Source organism: Odocoileus virginianus, chromosome 2 (genome assembly GCF_023699985.2).
Source record: "Odocoileus virginianus isolate 20LAN1187 ecotype Illinois chromosome 2, Ovbor_1.2, whole genome shotgun sequence".
NCBI lineage: Eukaryota > Metazoa > Chordata > Mammalia > Artiodactyla > Cervidae > Odocoileus > Odocoileus virginianus.
Genome location: NC_069675.1, coordinates 66,251,570 through 66,270,804, shown reverse-complemented (window position 1 = coordinate 66,270,804; position 19,235 = coordinate 66,251,570). Strand labels below are relative to the sequence as shown.

The window sequence follows — 19,235 nt, the reverse complement described above, 5'->3', positions numbered from 1 at the left end:
GAGTATTAAGGGAATTCAATCCTTTTCAACAAATCTCCAACCTCTCTGAAGCAGAAACTCTTCAAGTAGAAGAGTCTGAATTTTCTCATCTTCTGCATAATCGCTTCCACCACCAAGAAAGAACTCAGGTAGTTATGAATAAAGTTCAGCCACACTTAGAAAAATCCTTTCTTCAGGAGTTCCCGTATGCCCACACTTAAAGGTTTGGGCTTTATAAGTAAAACGTGGCCTACTATAAGGGCAAGAAAGAGGAAACAATCTCAAAAAAATTAATTACATGGTGCATTTAAGCTATCTGGGTACCTGCTTTGCTAGAAAAACAGTCTGTTTTCATTTGTCATCACTAGGCCTCAGGAAACTAGGCCCTAGCCACCACCTGGTGACGCTGATGACGCGGGATGTCGCACAGCTGCCTCTGTTAGAAAGGCTGGGCAGTCTCCTTTAAGAAGCTGACTCACGTGGACGCTATGTTGTGTGCTCTCAGCTGGGAAGCGGGTGGATCTTAGGTCTCTCCACATTGGCTGCCTCTGGAGAGGGGGCAGAGTTAGCCTCTTTGATTGGCTCTCCGGGTCCTGGGTGTTGGATCGGGGCGGGGCGAGCTGCAGGGAGATTGCCCCGGGTCTTGCGGCTTCTCGGAGGGGTGGGTATAGACGCAGACTGGAGAGGGAGTGGGGGAGGGTGCGCCAGAGAAGGGGCGGGGCCCAGCGGAAGGGGCAGGATACCCGGGAGAGGGCGGGGCCTAGAAATGAAAGGCGTTCTGGACCAACCGGGAGAGCCGACTGTTCGAGGGGCGGAGCTACACCGGGTGATTGACGCCGAGGCCCAACCAGGGAGAGGCGGGGCCAAGGCCAGGGCCTGACTAAACCTGAAGGCTCTGGTGGCTAAGGGGCTTCATCCCAGCTGAGAAGCGAAAAGCCGCAGGCGGCCGCCGACTTCACAGCCGCTCGGGGTGAGTGCGGCGGGCGGGGGCTGGGTTCAGGGCCGGGTAGGGGCTCAGGCGCCTCTCCGGATCGGAGGCTTCGAAACACTCTGGATCAGCCCAGGGCGGGGGGCCCAGGCAGGAAGTGCCTCTCCCTCTCCGCCCTCCCTCGGAGGTCTTAGCGCGGCCGACCCTCGCCCCTCTGGGCGGGCCCTGGTGCCGGGGCTGCGGACTGACGAGCTGGCCTGTTTCCTCTTTGTGAGGCCCAGGCGCGGCGGCCGCCGTCGGCCCGCCCCCGCCGCGCCACCCCGGCGACTGGCGCGATCGCAACAGCCGCGACCCCCACCTCGGCGCCCGCGCCCTCCAGCCCCAGCGCAACCTCGGAGGCCCTGCACGTCGCGGCCGGGGCCTCAGGCAGCCGATCCGCGGGCTGTTTGGCCGGCGACCCCACAGCCTCGGCTGCCCCGCCCCCACGGGCCGCGTCCCCGCCGCAGCGTCGGGGGCGCGCCCCGGGCTCCGCGCCGCGGAGGTCGCCGCGGGAGCCACGAAGTGAAGTCTAAACTCGACTCTGAAATATGCGGCCGTAATAACGCCACGGTGTGGCCCGTCCTTCAAAAGGGCCACATCCTCACTCGGCTGGCACTTGCCACCGGCGGGTTGGCTGTGGTGGCTTTTGTTTGCTGTCCCGCAAAGGCTGGATGCCCGCCACCCTGCCCTCCTGCGCCCCAGGAGACCCCGGGCCGAGGGAGGGGTCCCCGCCCACTTGACTGGAGGGCGTGGCGCGACTGTTGGGCGGCCGTCGGGCGACCCGGGCCGCGGGGCGGCCCGCTCAGCTGTTTCCGGCCTCTGTTTGTTGTGCCGGAGGAGGCCGGGCCGCGCCGCGCTCGGGCCCCGTCCGCTCCCGATTGGTCCGCGGCGTCACGTGCCGGCAATCAGCTGGGGCCAGCCGGGGCTTCGGGGCCTGGGCGGCTGCGGCTGTTCACACCCGGCGAGGGGGTCGCCTGCAGTCCCCACGGCGAGCTGCATCCTTCCTCTCCTGGTTGGTAGGGCGGTAGGCACGCTCTGGCCTCTCGTTTAATCTGCACTTGTAGGTAGGACAATGAGTATTGAGGACAGCGGAAGCTGGAAAACTGAAATACTAAAAAGATCTGTTTTATCCCGACATCTATTAGTCTTCTCTTTCAAGGAGGGTCTGGGAAGGTGGACAGCTCATTTATTTTTAAATTTTTTTCTGTTTACAGAGCCCTGTTGGTAGTCTGAGGATTTTTATTGCAGATCTCCTTGACAGATGGAAACAAAGTAATCTCAGGCTGACCTTGTGTTTTCGGAAAGTTAGACTTGCTGGTGAAATAGCTGAGGATAATAAGGTATTAGCTAACTTTGCACAGTCGCACATACGCACATAGTGTAGCTGCTGTGTTCCAACAAAGATGACCCAAAATGTATGCAGTGTATCCAGGGTACATATTTGTGCCAGATGCGAAGGGTCTTGGTGTAATCTTTTTCTAAAGGTTTATTGCATACTTGTACTGTGTGTTAGATGAGAAGGAAATTGCAAGGAAATTGCCAACTTTTCTCTAGAAACTAATGATTTTTAGTAAAAAGGCATAGGGAAATGAAGGGTAACAGTTAAATATTAGTAATTTATAAAATGAGTAGTATGAGAGTTCAAAAATGGGACAATGAGAAATAAGAATGAAATAGGAAGCGTTCTATAAAGTGGATTGGTATTGATTAGACCTAGAAAATGAAGAGGCTTTGGATTGCTATTGGGCAAACAGAGGCTTAGGAGAGAAAAAAAGGCCTGGAGGCTTAGAAGGTGGAGCTAAAGGAATTTGGTACTTTGTACTAGAAAGGGAAAGTCGCTCTGAAGTGTCTGGCTCTTTGCGACCCCATGGACTGTATTTGGAATTCTCCAGGCCAGAATACTGGAGCGGGTAGCCTTTCCCTTCTCCAGGGTTTCTTCCCAACTCAGGAATAGAACCCAAGTCTCCCTCATTGCAGGTGGATTCTTTCCAGCAGAGCTACAAGGGAATCCTGAGAATACTGGAGCCTATCGCTTCTCCAGGGGATCTTCCCAACCCAGGAATCGAACTGGGGTCTCCTGCATTGTAGGTGGGTTCCTTACCAACTGAGCTATCAGGGAAGCCCTCTGGTGAGGGGAAAGGCTACCCACTCCAGTATTCTGGCCTGGAGAATTTCATGGACTGTATAGTCCATGGGGTTACAAAGAGTGGGGCACAACTAAGCAACTTTCACTTTTGTACTAGAATACCAGGCAAATGTCATGCTCTTTGGAAGTGACCAGTGTCTTCCTTTAGCACATTCTCACCCAGCTCAAGGCCCAATACAGGCCTGCTCCTTTGATGGGGCATGTTTTGTTTTAAGTTTATATCTGGCAGCCATCTTATCTATACGAGAGCATGTTAATGAAATGTGCTTAAGAAAGTTGTTTAACTCTATACAGGAACCTAAATTGGATTTTAACAACATAAAAAATACATGTTGCTACATCTGAAATATCTGTTTGGATCCTTGAGGACCTTTGCCTAGGTTTAGTTGCCTTTGCTTTATTTAAGTGGTAGGAGAGGATGAAAAAAGGTTTAGAAAATAAAAAAGGAAGGGAATTAAGGCCAAAATTAAGTCTAAATGTGAGATTAAACTAGCTACTACCCTCCAAAAAACAGTCCATGAGATGTGAAGCTAGTTCTAAATATTCAGATGTGAAGATAGTCCTACTAAGTATAATCCTGCTGAGAGTATCATTTTAGGTTTCATAGTGCCTAACTGGTTGTATAAACTAGTATCAGTTTCTCTGGTAATCCTGTGTAGTAATGGTGGTGGTGTAGGAACTGAATGTTAGCTGTGACATGAAACTTGCTACTTCACACATGAATCAGGAAACCAGACAGTTGAATTATACTCCAGTCCATCTAGTTAGAGACTTTTTTGACTCATGGTATTGCATCACGACAAAGTAGAGAGATCTTGAGTTTGCCTTGCCAAAAACTGTTTTGGTGAGATTACCAACTCAGATTGTTTAGCTGACTCCCCGAGTTACATGACTAGTCTTATTTTCAAGTGATGACTAAACAGAATTATAGAAACATAATAAACTTGGAAAACATTTAGCAACAAGACATTATTTGGAGAGCAAAAAGAAAAATATAAGTTACTGTCAAATGAAGACCTGAGGCCACAACTAGAACGTCATTTGAAACAGCAAAGTAAACTGGTCACATTTTATAAGAGAACTAGAGGAAAGCACAACTTGTTTCACCAAAACCTTGACTTGGTGAATATTTTGTACAAAAATTGGAGAATTGGTTTTATGGATCAAAGTCAATTTATTATTTTCTCTTGTAGATTTTCAATAGAACTTACCATAAATCAGTATGAAATAGTTGATGAGATTACAGTAGAGATTAAGTGTTAATTATAGTAATCAGCCAAGGGCTGTCTTTGGGTTTTGTTCCTTTTGTTTTGGAGAGTGAAGAGACTGAAAACTAGATATACCAGCTTGTTTTCGCATGTTTCCCTTTCAGCCAGACTTCTGCAACACAGAGGCTCTCCTGGAGGGGCAGATTCCTTTAACCCTTTCTGCACTAGGCTCCTGCACACTTAGGTCCCTGCAGGAGAGAGTCTTTGCATCTTGCATTTGCCCACAAACTCCTAGAGTAATGGAAAAGCCCCTCTTATCTGTCCAGTGATAGAGTTGGGTGGAGTGTGTGTTCTGTTGTCTGTGGCAATGCCCTGAGGAAATAATTTAAAAAACAAAACACAGTCTGTGAACTGGGTGTTTTCCTACCAGAGGGTTCTTAGAGATGCCTCCCTGGTATTTTTAGGGCTGGGGAGTGTGATTCCTCCTGTGAATTCTGCTTGCCAGGATTGAATCTGAACTGGATTATTAGTTACAGGGAGGGTAAGTGCCTATTTTAAGACCTAGAATTATTATACTAAGAATTTGAGATGCTTCAAAAGTTTCTAGCTCTCCTTCTGCATGTCATTTCTGTCACTTGGTCACTTAGCTTTGCCATGGTTAACAAGAAATGAAGCTAGTTAATTAAATTGTTGATTTTATTTTCTTTCTGAACCTTGCTTTCTTCATCTGTAATTAGAGGGAGGTTAGGGTGGAGAATGTTGAAGAAGGTAATCTAGTTTTATTAGATTTACCTTTATTTAGTATTTATTGTGTGCCAGGCACTGTTCTCAGTGTAGTTCCATGTAATTTCCACAGCTCAGAGATGAATACTGATACCACATTTTATTGATGAAGAAACAGGTGAGGATACCTTATCCAAAGTTTACACAACTTTTAAGCAGCAGAGCTAAAATTTGAACCCAGAGTTCCAGTATTTGGGATACGTTGTTTAAATCCTGGGGGTGGAGAGAGGAGGAGGCAGCAGCTAGTTATACTTTCTATTTTTATAATCTATGTATTGTTGATCTTCAACATGCTGAACTTGCTACAGAAAGTTGAAGACTTAAGTTAGAAAACCCATGAAGAAAATGGAAGTGGGATTAAATTGATTGTGTCAGATATTCCTGTTGATCCTTAAACCTGAATGCCAACCAAGTTTACTTTTTTCCTGAGAAAGATTGCCTACTTTCTAAATGAAGAGCTCTTTTGCTATCTGAACAAGTTTTTCAGCAAGGGTCAGTGCACTTTGTTTCAAGGGCCAGATGGTGAATATTGTGAACTTTGTGGGCCATAAGGTTTCAGTAGCAACTACTCAAACTCTGCCATTATACTGAAAAAGGAGCCAAGTATCAACAAATGGGTCTGGCTGTGTTCCAATAAAATTTATGTATGGTCACTGAAATGTGGATTTCATGTAATTTTCATGTGTCACAAAAATGTTCTTTTGGTGTTTCTTCCCCAACCATCTTAAGATATAAAAAGCTTTCTTATGTTGTAAGCCATACAAAAACAGGTGGTGAGCTTGATTATTGCCTGTAGGCCTTAGTTTTCTGACCCTTGCTTTTAAAGAAAATATTCAGCAATAAGCCAGACTAATGAACAAGGTATCCTATTTGTTAGTGTGTATGTGTGTGTGTGATGTGTAAATCAGCACCAGTGGTGAACAAGTGAAATTTGAAATTAATGCAATACCATTTACATTAGCATTCCCCCCCCCAAGATGAAATATTTAGGTATAAATCTAACAGTGTGTACAAGATCTATGTGAGGAAGAATATAAAACTAATGAATGAAATCAAGAACAACTAAATGAATGGAAAGAATTTGTGTGTTCATGGATAGGAAGACTCAATGTTGTCAAGATGTCATTTCTTCCAATTTGTTCTGTAGATTTGGTGCAATCTCAGTCAAAATTCAAGCAAGTTACTTTGTGAATATCTCAACAAATTGATTCTAAAGTTTCTATAGAGAGCAGAAGACCTGGGAGAGGCAACACAATATTGAAGGAGAAGAATTAAGTCAGAAGACTGACAGTACCCAACTTAAAGGCTTAGTATAGAAAGAAAGTGAAAGTTGCTCAGTTGTGTCTTACTGTTTGTGATCCCATGGATTATACAGTCCACAGTACTGGAGTGGGAGCCTTTCCCTTCTCCAGAGGATCTTCCCAACCCAAGGATCGAGCCAAGGTCTCTCACTTAGCAGGCGGATTCTTTACCAGCTGAGCCACACGGGAAGCCAACTTCAAGACTTAGTATATATCTACAGTAATCAAGACAGTATGGTGTTGGTGAAGGAATAGACAAATAGATCAGTGGAACAGAATAGAGAGCTCAGAAACAGGCCCACATAAATATGGTCAACTGGTCTTTAACAGAGGACCAAAGGTTTGGCAGAATTTTGGTTATAAACTTGAACTTCAACACTGATTCCAAAACACGCATTCCTTAAGGACACAGTAAGTGCCCTCAGAATCAACACAGAGAACGTTAGTCGTCTGTGAAAGCAGCTCACACTTAAGATATTTTACAAATGTGTGACTGAAAATACTGTTACTCTTTTAAGTCCAAGCAAGGTGATTAGCATACCTGGGAAATAATTTAGTTTTTTTTTTTTAATTAATTTATTTTTAAACATTTTGTATTGGGGTATAGCCAGTTAACAATGCTGTGGTCGTTTCAGGTGTACAGCAGAGGAACTCAGCAATACATATACATGTATCTATTCTCCCCACAACCCACCTTCAATTCAGGCTGGCACGTAACACTGAGCAGAGTTCCATGTGCTATATAACAAGTCTTTGTTATCCATTTTAAACATAGCAGTGTGTACATGTACACACTGGGAAAATAATTTGGATGTAAAAACAGTTAGGAGGAGATTGATTGTGGAAGGGTTTGTGGGGATTTGGGGAGATGATGAAAATATTCTAAAAAGCTGGTTTGTGGTGACGGTAGCACAATTTTGTAAATTTACTAAAAATCATTCATTTGTACACTTAACAGTGGCCAAATTTTATGTCAATTATTCCTTTAAGAAAATTGATTTTAAAGAATAAGCTATATACTATCCTATCAGGTAAAAAGTTTCTGACAGGATAAGCTCTTAGAAAGGGGTGTCTGAAGTACATGCCTTTTATAAGTACATAAGGCTGAAGTACCTTACTTTTGTAGCTCTAGAAGTGATGAGAATGTGAACTAAGTTATTGATGAAGAATGAGGAAGAAAGACCTTTAAAAGTGATTTAGGAGGTCTTCTCAATTTTGCAGTTTCTTAGAGAAGTTGCCAGGGTTTCTAGTTTAGGAGAGGGATTAGAGTTGCCACCAGCAAAGTTAGGGAATGTAGGTGGCTCAGCATGGAGGCAGGAGAGGTGTGTGAGAAATCTGAGGGAGAATGACTGAAGTTGGCTGTCTTTTCTGGTCACTAGAGAGTAAGTGGGGTTAAAAGAGCTGGAGCAGAATTTAGTTCAGATCCCAGTTTGGCCAGTTTCATAAAGTTACAGCCTTTATGTCTTCCTCTACAAAAGTAGGATAATACATACCTACTAAGAAATTATTAAGGTTGAATGTGATAAGTGAAGTACTGAATGCAGTGTCCCATATGATGTTGATACTAAATGTCAAGTCTAAGGCAGAGTTCAATATATTGCCTAGGTCCAGAGAAACCTAATTCAGGTGTTGGGCCATAGCTTTTAAATGACCTTCCCCTTCTGTGGTGAAGTGCCGGTATGCTTGCCATCAGTCTCCTGAGTGTGCACAGGGGAGATGAGCGCTGGTTGCACTCCTAGCCTGGTGAGGTGAAGGCCTAACACGTGAAATTCAATGGTCTGTGAAGGGTTTTCTGTGTTCCAGAGACCTTTGACAGTAAGCAGTGTTTTGCTCACTTCTGATTGATTATCTGGCATTGTAGCTTATCTCTTTTGGCAAATGAGAACTACATTTTACAGTTCTATATATACATATATAGAACTCTATACATGGCAACCACAACTAGGAATAGTGAGTCTGTATAGATATTTTTGGTCTGTAATGAATCATGTAACTGAATTCAGTAAAAATAGTTGGGTAAAAGTTAAAAATAGTCTGAATTTGAAGCAAGAAAGAGAAAGCATGATGTTAAATCTATTTACCCCATTTAGAAATAGTCTTCCTGTATCCAGTAGTGAGCAAATGGTCACAGCTATTAATACTGAACCAAAGATAGAATGACATAGGCAGAAGGTATAGGAAGAGTTTGTTTTGAAGTCCAGAATATTTTCCTCAGTAGTATTGCATCTGCTATCAGTCAAGTAAAAAATATCTGGTTATTCCTGAATTATTGTTGAAGTAAGTTAGATGAGTATTGTATTTAACAGTTTGAAGAAACGTTGGCTTGAAAATAACAGTTCCTCGGAGCCCAAGCTGGAGGATAAATGACCACACAAATACTAGTTTTCAGAGAAATAAAAACTGAGGAGTACATCTTCAAAGGTGTTACCATAAAACCCTGCTGGTGATTCCTTTCTGTAAATGACTGGTAGTAAGAAACATGACCAAAATCAACTATTCACAGGATCACTGAATGCTTAATTTGGATCAGGGGTCATAAACTCAGATGTCTTACAGGTAAAGTAATTATGTGGCACAAAATAGATAAAAAGCAAATGAAATGGCCTTGTGGGGAGAGTTGAAGGCACCTCTCAACTTTATCCAGTTATTGCCATATGAGAATATATGTCCTGTGTTGCCAGCTCTCCCCATTGTTTAAAAAGAATGGCTCAAAACAGGCTGTTAATGAAATCTCTCAAATTTTAAATGATTCTCAACTTTTTTATTAAAAACTAAAACCCCTGGGCCTAATTGAACACTAATGTTTTGGTGTGGGAAGGGTTGTTTTGTTCACTGCTGTGTTCCTATGCCATCAAATGAATTCAGCCAGCAGGCCTTAGATTTGCACCCTTTGAGCTTTGTGTAACAAATACTGTTCTTAGGCATCTGGGAAAAGTAATTCTATCCTAAAGACTGAAACAATAGGCAACAAGTCCTTTATTGTTGTTTTGCAGAAATATAATCAAGAAAGCTAAATGTCATTTTTTAAGTTTTATGTTTTTACCCAGGGTTTATTTGTTGACACTCTTGTTTACTAGCTATAAATTGTATATTTACTATTTGTTTTTCATTACTTATTGAACTTTCATATCATAGTATTTAGTGGGAGTCATAATTATCTTGGTGACAGAAATGTCACATTTCTGATGATATTAAAACTGCCTCATGGCTGAAGTTGACAGATGTTAGAAGGAATGGAATTTTCTTTTTAATTTGTAATGGAATTTCCCCAAGTTTAAGATGACACTGGATTGCACATGGATTCTACATTTTTCTTTTCCATAGCAGTAGCTGTATCAGCTCTGTATGGTGTTTTAAAGACAAATAATATTAAGTATTTGAAACACAGGAGCTGATCACTACACAAAGGAATACATTCTTTTTAAAATGAAAAGCTACGGTGTATTCTTGATTATACCTAGATCTCGAAAAATGTGCTGTTTTGGGAGAGTAATTGCAATGAATTTAAGAAGTTGCATGTATTAACTTTTAAAATATTGGAGTGTGATTATCCTTGTTTCAAAAGTTGGATTCAGAGCTTTTTCCCCAATGTTTCAGCACTTCTGTGATTTATTGAATCAAAAGACTTTCTTAGATATAGTAAGTTATATAATAACGGCTCATCTTTCTCTTCTCTTTTCTTATTTTCTTAGCCTTATGCCAGCCTAGACCATCTTGTATGTCCTCTTCTTAGAGGAGTCATTGTTAGAGTAATGGAAAAATTTTGGCTTTGACTTGAGTGAGCCATATTCTGGTCATGATTTTCTGTACTTGAAAGCTGTGTGACTTTTGACCAGTTAGTAACCTTGAATAATCTGTGAACTGGAGGTGACAACCTCACAGAGTTGTTGTGATGATTCTGAAATAAGTAAAGCTTCTCTGGTGGCTTGGTGATAAAGAATCCGCCTGCCAATGAAGGAGATGAAGGTTCAATCCCTGGATCAGGAAGATCCTCTGGAGAAGGAAATGACAATCCACTCCAGTATTCTTGCCTGGGAAATCCCATGGACAGAGGAGTCTGGTGGCCTACAGCCCATGGGGTTACAAAACAGTTGGACACGACTTAGCGACTAAACAGCAACAACAAGGCACCTAGTACAGTGCTCCCCAGACTCAAACTTACTAATTTAGTGCCATCACCTACATGGTTGTTGATGCACCTGATGACCAGAGAAACCAGGCACCGCGTGCTCTCAAACCAGGTTACACACTCTTGTCCCATAAGTCTTTTCTCAAATTACAGATACTCAGAATATATACTTGTTAGCTGCTTGGTCATGTCTGACTCTTCGCGATCCCATGCACTATAGCCCACCAGACTCCTCTGTCCATGGGATTCTCCAGGCAAGAATACTGGAGTGGGTTGCCATTTCCTTCTCCAGAATGGAGAACCCTGTGCTTAACCGTTTTTCTCACCTTTCTGCTGGTGTTTCTCATCATTTGGTTTGATATTGCACACTGTCTTCTTGCGTTTTTCATACCAATCAAAAGAGAAGGGATATTCTTTGGCCTTCCTAATGAGAATATTTACTCCCTTGACTCGTTGCTTCTGAAGTGTTCTTAGCTTGAGTTTGCCTATTTGTTTGGTCCATGTGTGGACTTTGGATCCTTTCATTCAGAGTCAGCTATTTCATGTATTAAGTACTATGAAGAGATCATATATGTGTATATAAATGGTTCTCTGTGACACCTAAGTAGATCCAAACAAGTTAAAAAATCATAATGCATTTCTTGTCCTTTTTCATCTGTTCACAGGTTTTTAGAGCTTCAGCTATAAAAATGGGCAGGATTTTCCTTGATCATATCGGTGGTACCCGTCTGTTTTCCTGTGCAAACTGCGATACGATCCTGACCAACCGTTCGGAACTCATCTCCACTCGATTCACAGGCGCCACTGGCAGAGCATTTCTTTTTAACAAGGTTTGTGGGGAAAACTGGTTTCATTTTCTCAGTGGGTTCAGTGGATATATTTGATAGCAGTATCAGAATACCCCTTAGAGCATGGAGATACCAAGAAGATTCAGAATGAAAGCTGCACTCCATAGAAATTGCCTGCTAGTTTGTCTTTGGGACTTCAGGAAAGCATTACTAGACTTGTGATTTTTAAGCTTGAGGGTTTTAAGGATTGTGTTATGATAAGGGTGATCTCCATTACTTCAGGAGACACTCAGGGTAAGAATGTGGTAGTGACCTCACAGACTATTGAAGGGGCTGAAACACCCCCATAGCACTAATTTACCTTTAAAGGGAGATAGCTGCATTAAGCTGTTGTAGTTTGACAGTGCAAGTGAATAAGGATCATCTAACCCACTTCCTGCTCTAATTTACCAATTATCTTTCTGATTATGATTTGGCTAATAGGTTTGCTAACTGAAGTGTTTCCTGACTTACAGATTAATGTATAGTCTGCCTCCTTCTCTCATTTCTGGCTTGCTTTCAAATTGGTTGATGTGATTCTGCCTCCTGGAGTCTAATGTGTACTAGCAAAGTTGAATTTCTAGATATTCCAAATATCCTTGAACTACAGAACTAGTCCAAGGTACTGTTCTTAGATATTCAACTTAAACTTCCCCAGGGGCCACCCCTCTCTACCATTTAAAAACAAGTATTTTCTCTGAAAGAATTGATAGTGTATAAACATCTTGGTCTTTATTTAGTTATAGAGCAGGGGTTGGCACACCATGGCAGGCTAACTGCCTGTTTTTGTAAGTAAAATTTAATGAACCACAGCCATGTTTATTCATCTGTGTATTATCTACAGCTGCTTTTGTGCTACCACAGCAGAGCTTAATAGCTATAACAAAGGCCAGATAGCCCTTTTCAAAGTCAAAAATATCTGGCTCTTTACAGAAAAATTAAGCATGGAGGGTTATTAGGTGTTCAGAGTCATTGGAAATTCTTCCATAGATTCTTTGAACCCACTTGAAAACCATATATTACAACCTATCCCCAGTCTGTTAGTAGATAAAATTGTTTCAGAAACAAATTTTACAAACTTCTTTTTATGGAATACCTGCTGTATACTAGGCTGTTCTATATTGGTAGCCTTGTCTACACTCATCATTGAAGGGTTAATTATAACGGTTGGACCCAGACCTACATTTTATGACCCCAAGTTAAAGACTCTTCACTATAACACAGAAGCATAATTAATGTCTATAAATAGGGTGGCTTAGGGTAATACAATACATGATTGCATTACATATCCAGTTCAGTACAGGTGTTTACCTGTCCTAGCAGTTTGTCAAAAATAACTCTTGGAAAGTGCGTTGCAGGTTTGACAAACAACTGCTATCTGCTTTTCTGAAGTTGCTGTTCTTTCACCAACAAAAATATTGTGTACTGTTTTTGGCAGATAATTTACATGCCTTTGCAATTTTGTTTTCATGTGTTTCTTAGGTAGTTAACCTACAGTATAGTGAAGTTCAAGATCGGGTCATGCTCACTGGCCGCCACATGGTTCGAGACGTGAGCTGCAAAAACTGCAATAGCAAACTGGGATGGATCTATGAGTTTGCCACTGAAGACAGCCAGCGTTATAAGGAAGGTCGTGTGATCCTGGAACGCGCTCTAGTTCGAGAAAGTGAGGGCTTTGAGGAGCATGTACCATCTGATAACTCTTGAAGAAAAAGAAAGAAATCCATCTTTTCCCAGGTCTCCTTCACTGAAAACAAAAATCTACTTACATACACTGTCACCTTAGCATCAGAGTCGGATTCATGAACTGCGGAACAAGAGGTTGTGAGAATCTATGATGGAACCTTCCTTTCTTTCCTTTTTTTTTTTTTAAATTTTCTATTTTCCATCCAACAGCAGTGTGTAGAGAGAATATTATGCAGATGCCTTTTTTTTCCCCCTGTGTTTACATCTTGAGGCAGAATAGTCTATCTGCAGCTACATGGTGGGCTATGTGAGGAAAAAAATCTGGGCTGTTAAGAGTGAAAAAGTACTTTATGTAAATTTCGAAAGGAAAATGTGTCAAGAGCATGGTTTTTAAATTTATTTGGGCTTCATTTTAAGACTTTTTTTTAAACCCAGTTATTTCACTTGATTTGCTAGCTTCAGAGAAGAGATCCGAATTTGTGACCAGCGCTAAAGGTTCAGTGTTAGTATTGCTTGTGCTGGCCATTGTGCCATATTCTTGTTGGAGATGAACCGTAGCATCAGAGCCCATTCTTCCTTGTCAGTCTTGACCCAAAGATGTCACCATTCCTAGTTATTTGTCACCACATGATTGGTGTTGATTGGAAACTTTTCCTGATGTGGGGCAGAACTGCTTGGTTGTCTTTTCCATGTAACTTAAGCATAGTAATATAAATAAAGTAATAGTTGGATGTTTTTGGTCCTGTGTTGCTTTTAAAATCACCTTTCAAAAGAGCAGAGTATTTGATAAGTAATTTTCATAGTAGTGTTTCTTTTCATCTCTTAAACTAAATTGACTGTATATAAGATACTTGTTTGTTTAAATTAAAGCATACTGTTTAAAACCACAGTATTGCATTTAGAAAACAACTGAACAGAATGTCCGTGTGCATTCATGCAGAAAGCATTTCTTCTGCATGTGTTTTAAATGGAAGTGAAGCAGCCTATCTAAAAATGCTTTGCAAAGCATTTCAGCATATCCTCTTCAGTTTTGCATTGATTTTGACAAGTCTATAGAGCCTGATAGTTACATCAAAGGATTTAGATCTCCTAGCATTATTTTCTCAGATTTTCCCTCAGAAGTTTAGGTGTTGAAATCGAAACTGTACTTGGTCCCTTCGAGTTGATGGGGATCAAATTTGACTCAGGGGGTTATTTGAGCCCAAAATTTACAGCATTAAGAAGTATTAAAGTGTAAATGTTTCTTTATCCAAACCATTTCTAGATATTTTAGTATTTGTTTCTGGTGGAATAAATGGCATTAAAATTGACTAAATACTTCAATCAATGAATGAATGGCTGTTTGCTCAATTTCTAGGTTCTATAGCGGTAAATGTTTTGATTAAAAAATATAGTCTTTGTCTGGAGATGAAATTTGTCCTAAATTAATTGGCAAAATCATCCTGTCATTGATATTAAAAGTGACTTCTGAGTACAGTTAGGATTTTCTCTTATTTACCTTTGGGCTCTTGGTTAGAGGCATATGTCTCTTGATTTGGTAGGTGTATAATACTGCATTTGAGGTATGTGGACACAAATTCTTCTCTTTCCTTCACCATGGACTAAATCTTCAAGCATTAAGAAACAGCATTGATTCCCATTCATTTCCATACTGGCCTTTGATTATATGCAGACTGCTAGTAGCATGCCTTACCTATAGCACTATGTGCATTTGCTGTCACAATAAAGTATATTTTGTCTTGCATTGGTACAAAACTGCTACTTATTTTCCACTGACCCTTGTCTAGTGATCATCTTAATTTTTAATCTATGAACACATACATCATACCTTTGAGTAGCTATTGCTTTTTTCAGTAGGCAGTGATAAGGTGACATTATGGTTTAGTTAATTCTACCTAATTTACAACTGGAAATACTGAATTTACCAATATTAACTTCTCTGAGATGATTTTTGCCTCAGACACTAAAAACTATAGTTTTAGCATATATGAGCAAATAAAAATGTCATAGCACCAGGTTAACTTTTAGGTGACTGCACCAGGTACCATAGCATGTTTCTCTCTGCCCTTCCTTTCCTTTGGTGAAAAAAACAAAGCAAAAACAAATAGCAATGTGGAGGATCCAATCAGATAGGATTGTTTACAGAAAAGTAAACACACTTGACTTGAGATGGGAAACCGCTAATGGGAATGATTTTGTCGTGGAAAGGGGGAAGGTTAACCAGATACAGGTGAGTATACTATATAATGAGTGGCTTACTGAAGTGTGTACAGAGACCATCCTGAAGTGAGTATTCCAGGTTTAAAATTTTTAGTAATTATGTAGTGATTTAAGTTATAATTGTGAGTGGCTACTTTAATACTGGAAGAGAAAATAGCTATACTGTAACTTTTCTAAACTTACATATTCATAAAGGTCGTATGGGATGTTTAAATGCAGAGTCCGGGCCGTAGCCTAGGCCTATATCAGTTCACAGGTAATTTTTGATCAGGCAGGAAATGAAAACTACCAATTGTAAAATATTCAGAGACATTATGGGGTTCATATTTACAACAGTTAAAAATATCTCACAGTTGAAACAGATCTAGTAATTAATTGCATGTCTATTTTTAACACTGGCTTTCCAGGAGCCATATAAAACCAAAACTCTTACTTATGATCTTGGAAAGGTGTGGATTGAGAACAGAGCAAGATTAAAGGGAAAGACTCCTGTTAGGGTAGCAAATTACAATGATATGACGGTATCTGTTATAGAAATGAAGTAGAACGAAGAGAAGTTAGCATGGATACTTATTGTAAATTGGATATGAATTGTATGGCTTCTTTATTTTAAAATATTGGTATCTCCCAAATTGAAACTTCCATATTAAGGCAAAAAATACATACATTTCAAAGCACTATTAAGGGTTCTGTGATCCTGGGCATTGGTTTACATATTTGTTTTTTAAAATCATCTGCATTTTGACCTTTTGGGGGCTTGTTCACAGTGAATTATGTCTTCATTCCCTCCCATCAAACTGGATTGGTCTCTGAACTGGAGCCAAAAAATCAGATATTTTGCCAAACCTCAAAGATAGCGTATCTCCTATTACATGAGAATCACTAATCTCAAAGGGTTATCCAAACAAAATAGTCTATAGTTGTGTTACCACCTGGTAAAAGTAGATGTTTATCACAGGGGGCCCACAGACTTAGAAGTATGACTAAGAAAAAAATTACTACAGTTTCCACCTGCTTTTTGAAAACAGTGGCTTTTTAAAATGGTTAAGTACAATAGATAAACTGATGTGTAAGGAGAGAAAAAGTCTCTGGGAAAGAGTTTCTAGAAAGATCACTGGACTTTAAGGACAGGTCATCAGTGCTGTGATTTATCAACTATGTGACTTTGGGAAGTATGTGACTTAACCTCTGAACCTTAGTTTTCTCAAGTATGGATTATGAAAACAAACCTGATCTTAAGTGATTCTGGTTAGAAAATGGTGAAATCCATGGCCTAAAAACCTGTTAAGTATCACGCATATGTTTGGAATAACTGCTACTTGTTTGTTTTCAATAATCCTGAACACTTCAGAACCTTTACCCTAAGTTAAAGAATGACTGGAATGCTTTCAAAGCTTTATGACTCCTTCCTGGTCTTGATATGTACTGCTAAACCTTTAAGCAAATTAGGGCATGAAATTACTACTTATCAAATGTTACTGTCTTGACCTTTCACCATAAGAAATCTTTTATAATCTGCTACAATAGACACTTTACTTTCAAAAACCGTCAAGGTATTTTTCTTCTACCATGGAACAGAAGGAAGAAAAGGTAAAAACAGTTCATTAAATACCTCAATGATCAAAATTTTAAAACCTTCATTTCCCACTTCCACCCTTGACCCCTGTCAGACAACAATACTTTTTGAAGAGTCCTACAAGAATATTCACTAAAATTCACTAGTTACTTTTTAAATCCAACTTACTTTCTCCAGTATTTGCCTCAGCCTATCCCTCACTACTGCTATAATAAGATTGTGAGAAACCGTTTATATACCAAATCATCTCATTTCAATCCTACTCTGGCAATATGCCCTAAAGATGAACAAGTCATCTTTCATCCCGATTTCCAGCAAAGGAGACAAATTTTGTCTAATTTCAAAAACTTGTATCCAGAGCAAAGCCCGGCTTTGAAAAAGGTATTGACCAGAGGTTTTTACGAATTGGTGCAGTTTGAGAAACCCCACTGGGGTGCCCATGAGTCAGGAAGTTGGCTTCAGCTGTCCCCAGAATTTCATTCCTCTTCCACAAACTGTTGAGGCGCCATGGAGTAAGCTGTCAACAACTGGCACACCAACTTTCTCAGCTAATCTGCTGACTACCTGTAGCCCGTCCCAGAAAGTGCCGGGCAAGTGGAGGCAACACTATGAAAGCATGAAAATCCATGAGTGTTCTCTGTCCCTAACTAAACCCCCTCCCTTCCCCAGCTTCCAAGCCAACTGGAAGGAGCTCAGAGGCGTTTCTGAAAGCTGTCAGTATGCCAAAAAAGAGTCACAAGTATTTCCATCCCTTTCCTAAGAAAGTCTTCGGTCCTGTTTCAGAGTAGGCTCCTTAGAAAATGAGTTTCAAAGATGGGGGGTGGGGTGGGGTATATTTAAGAACTTGAGTAATAAGGTGTAAAATAGTCCAGTGGTCCCGTTGAATAAAAGACGTTAATATAAAATCAACTGAAATCCCTGCTACCAGAAAAGCACCAGTAGGTGGCAGGAGTACACAGGATATTCAGTATTTAAGTGCCAGCCTGACATGCCTTGGGGAAGAGCAACAGGAGGCGGTCTGTTACTGTTGTTAATCATCAGCTGAACTGAAGCAAGAAGAGATTTTACTCAGGTGGAGCTGAATTATTGTGTGCGTGTGGGGTGGGGGTGGGGGGGAATCAAATGAAATTATATGTGAGAAAATACCCTAGAAACTATGAATTACTATACAAACAATAATATGGTTTCCTGTTTTTGTGTTGATAAGTGATTTTTTTTCTGCCATGTTTCTTTTAGTATCTAAAATTTTAGCTTACACAACTTCAAATTTTTTTGAACAACTTTCTTTATAATGGCTTTTATTTTGGTGTTGACAACCTGAAGTCATAGGAACATCACAGTGTGACTTTGAAGTTAGTTAACTTCTTGAAGCTTCATTTCCTCAACTTTATGGAAACTAATTTCCAAAGAACATGTGTGAAAACTGTAAGCCACACGGTATTCTAAAAATAAAATATATTCCTATCAACTGAATGAGGTTCAATGGGTTATTTAACTAGTGTAGGCTCCAGTTACTAGAAAGTATTTGCTCATTCATTTCTCCATATTCAGCAGTATTTGCCTGTTACATGTGTCAGGCAGTATGCTAGTTGTTAGTCAGCAACACCTGGCACCCACTTGCCAGAAGCCTTATGAAGGATGTTTGCAAAGCCCAGTAAAAAGCCTCAAAGCCACTCTATCAGTACGGGATATGTTCTGCTGCAGGAAATGAAGGCATTCAACATAGGGACGCACAAGCTCATAAAGCAGAATAAAAGGCCTTCATTCTTCCAATTGATTAAGTTCTAAGTTTGAAAAGAGAAAACCTCCCATATTAAATGTGAATAACAGAAACCATCCTTGCATGTGCAATGGATTCTCAAATTGGATTAATCTTACATTCTAAAGCTTCGTGTCTCCCTTCCAGAAGCAAATGTAAATCAGCATTTTCAGGGCACATGGAGAAAAGAAGGAACACCAGCTTACCTCTGAACCACGCCAAGTAGAGGACTTCCATCATAGTGAAAGGCAGGACCAAGGCTCAGAGCCTTCGCACAAGAAGCATTGCAGGTAAACTTAAACTGCTCTTCAAATTGGACTGAGGGAGAAGAAAGGTGAAGGTGAAAGAATTGTAAACTCATAGGAACTCCGATTTAGGTGTTATCTGATTAGTGATCTCAAACATAGATGCCTCTGGATCCCAGATAGCTCATTAAAATAAGGAAAGTGGGCCAGGTATTAGACTACCGAAGGGAGTGACGAACAGGTGCATACCCCACTTACAGACAGATGTTTGGTTTAAGTCACCTTAGACGGAGTAGCTGGCCAAACACAGCTTATCCTTTGTACCTGCAGAGCTTCTGCTTACATCCTTCAACCTAGTCCATCCTCTCATTTTAAACATTTGGAAACTAGGGCCAGGAGAGGTGAAGTG

At 40.7% G+C, this 19,235-nt stretch overlaps 1 protein-coding gene across 6 annotated transcripts; it reads left to right on the top strand.

Annotated features, from left to right (window-relative positions):
* The first annotated feature begins 494 nt into the window (after positions 1 to 494).
* On the top strand, positions 495 to 13,762 carry YPEL5 (yippee like 5). Of its 6 annotated transcripts, none has more exons than XM_020890732.2 (3): positions 495 to 640; positions 11,179 to 11,343; positions 12,823 to 13,762. In XM_020890732.2, the coding sequence occupies exons 2-3, from the start codon at positions 11,203 to 11,205 to the stop codon at positions 13,045 to 13,047; spliced, it is 366 nt and encodes a 121-aa protein (XP_020746391.2). In that variant the 5' UTR covers positions 495 to 640; positions 11,179 to 11,202; the 3' UTR covers positions 13,048 to 13,762. The 6 variants fall into 6 exon arrangements, with proteins under 6 accessions (XP_020746391.2, XP_020746387.2, XP_020746390.2 ...); XM_020890728.2 differs by lacking the exon at positions 495 to 640 and adding an exon at positions 706 to 949; XM_020890731.2 differs by lacking the exon at positions 495 to 640 and adding an exon at positions 1,886 to 1,958.
* The last annotated feature ends 5,473 nt before the right edge of the window (positions 13,763 to 19,235 follow it).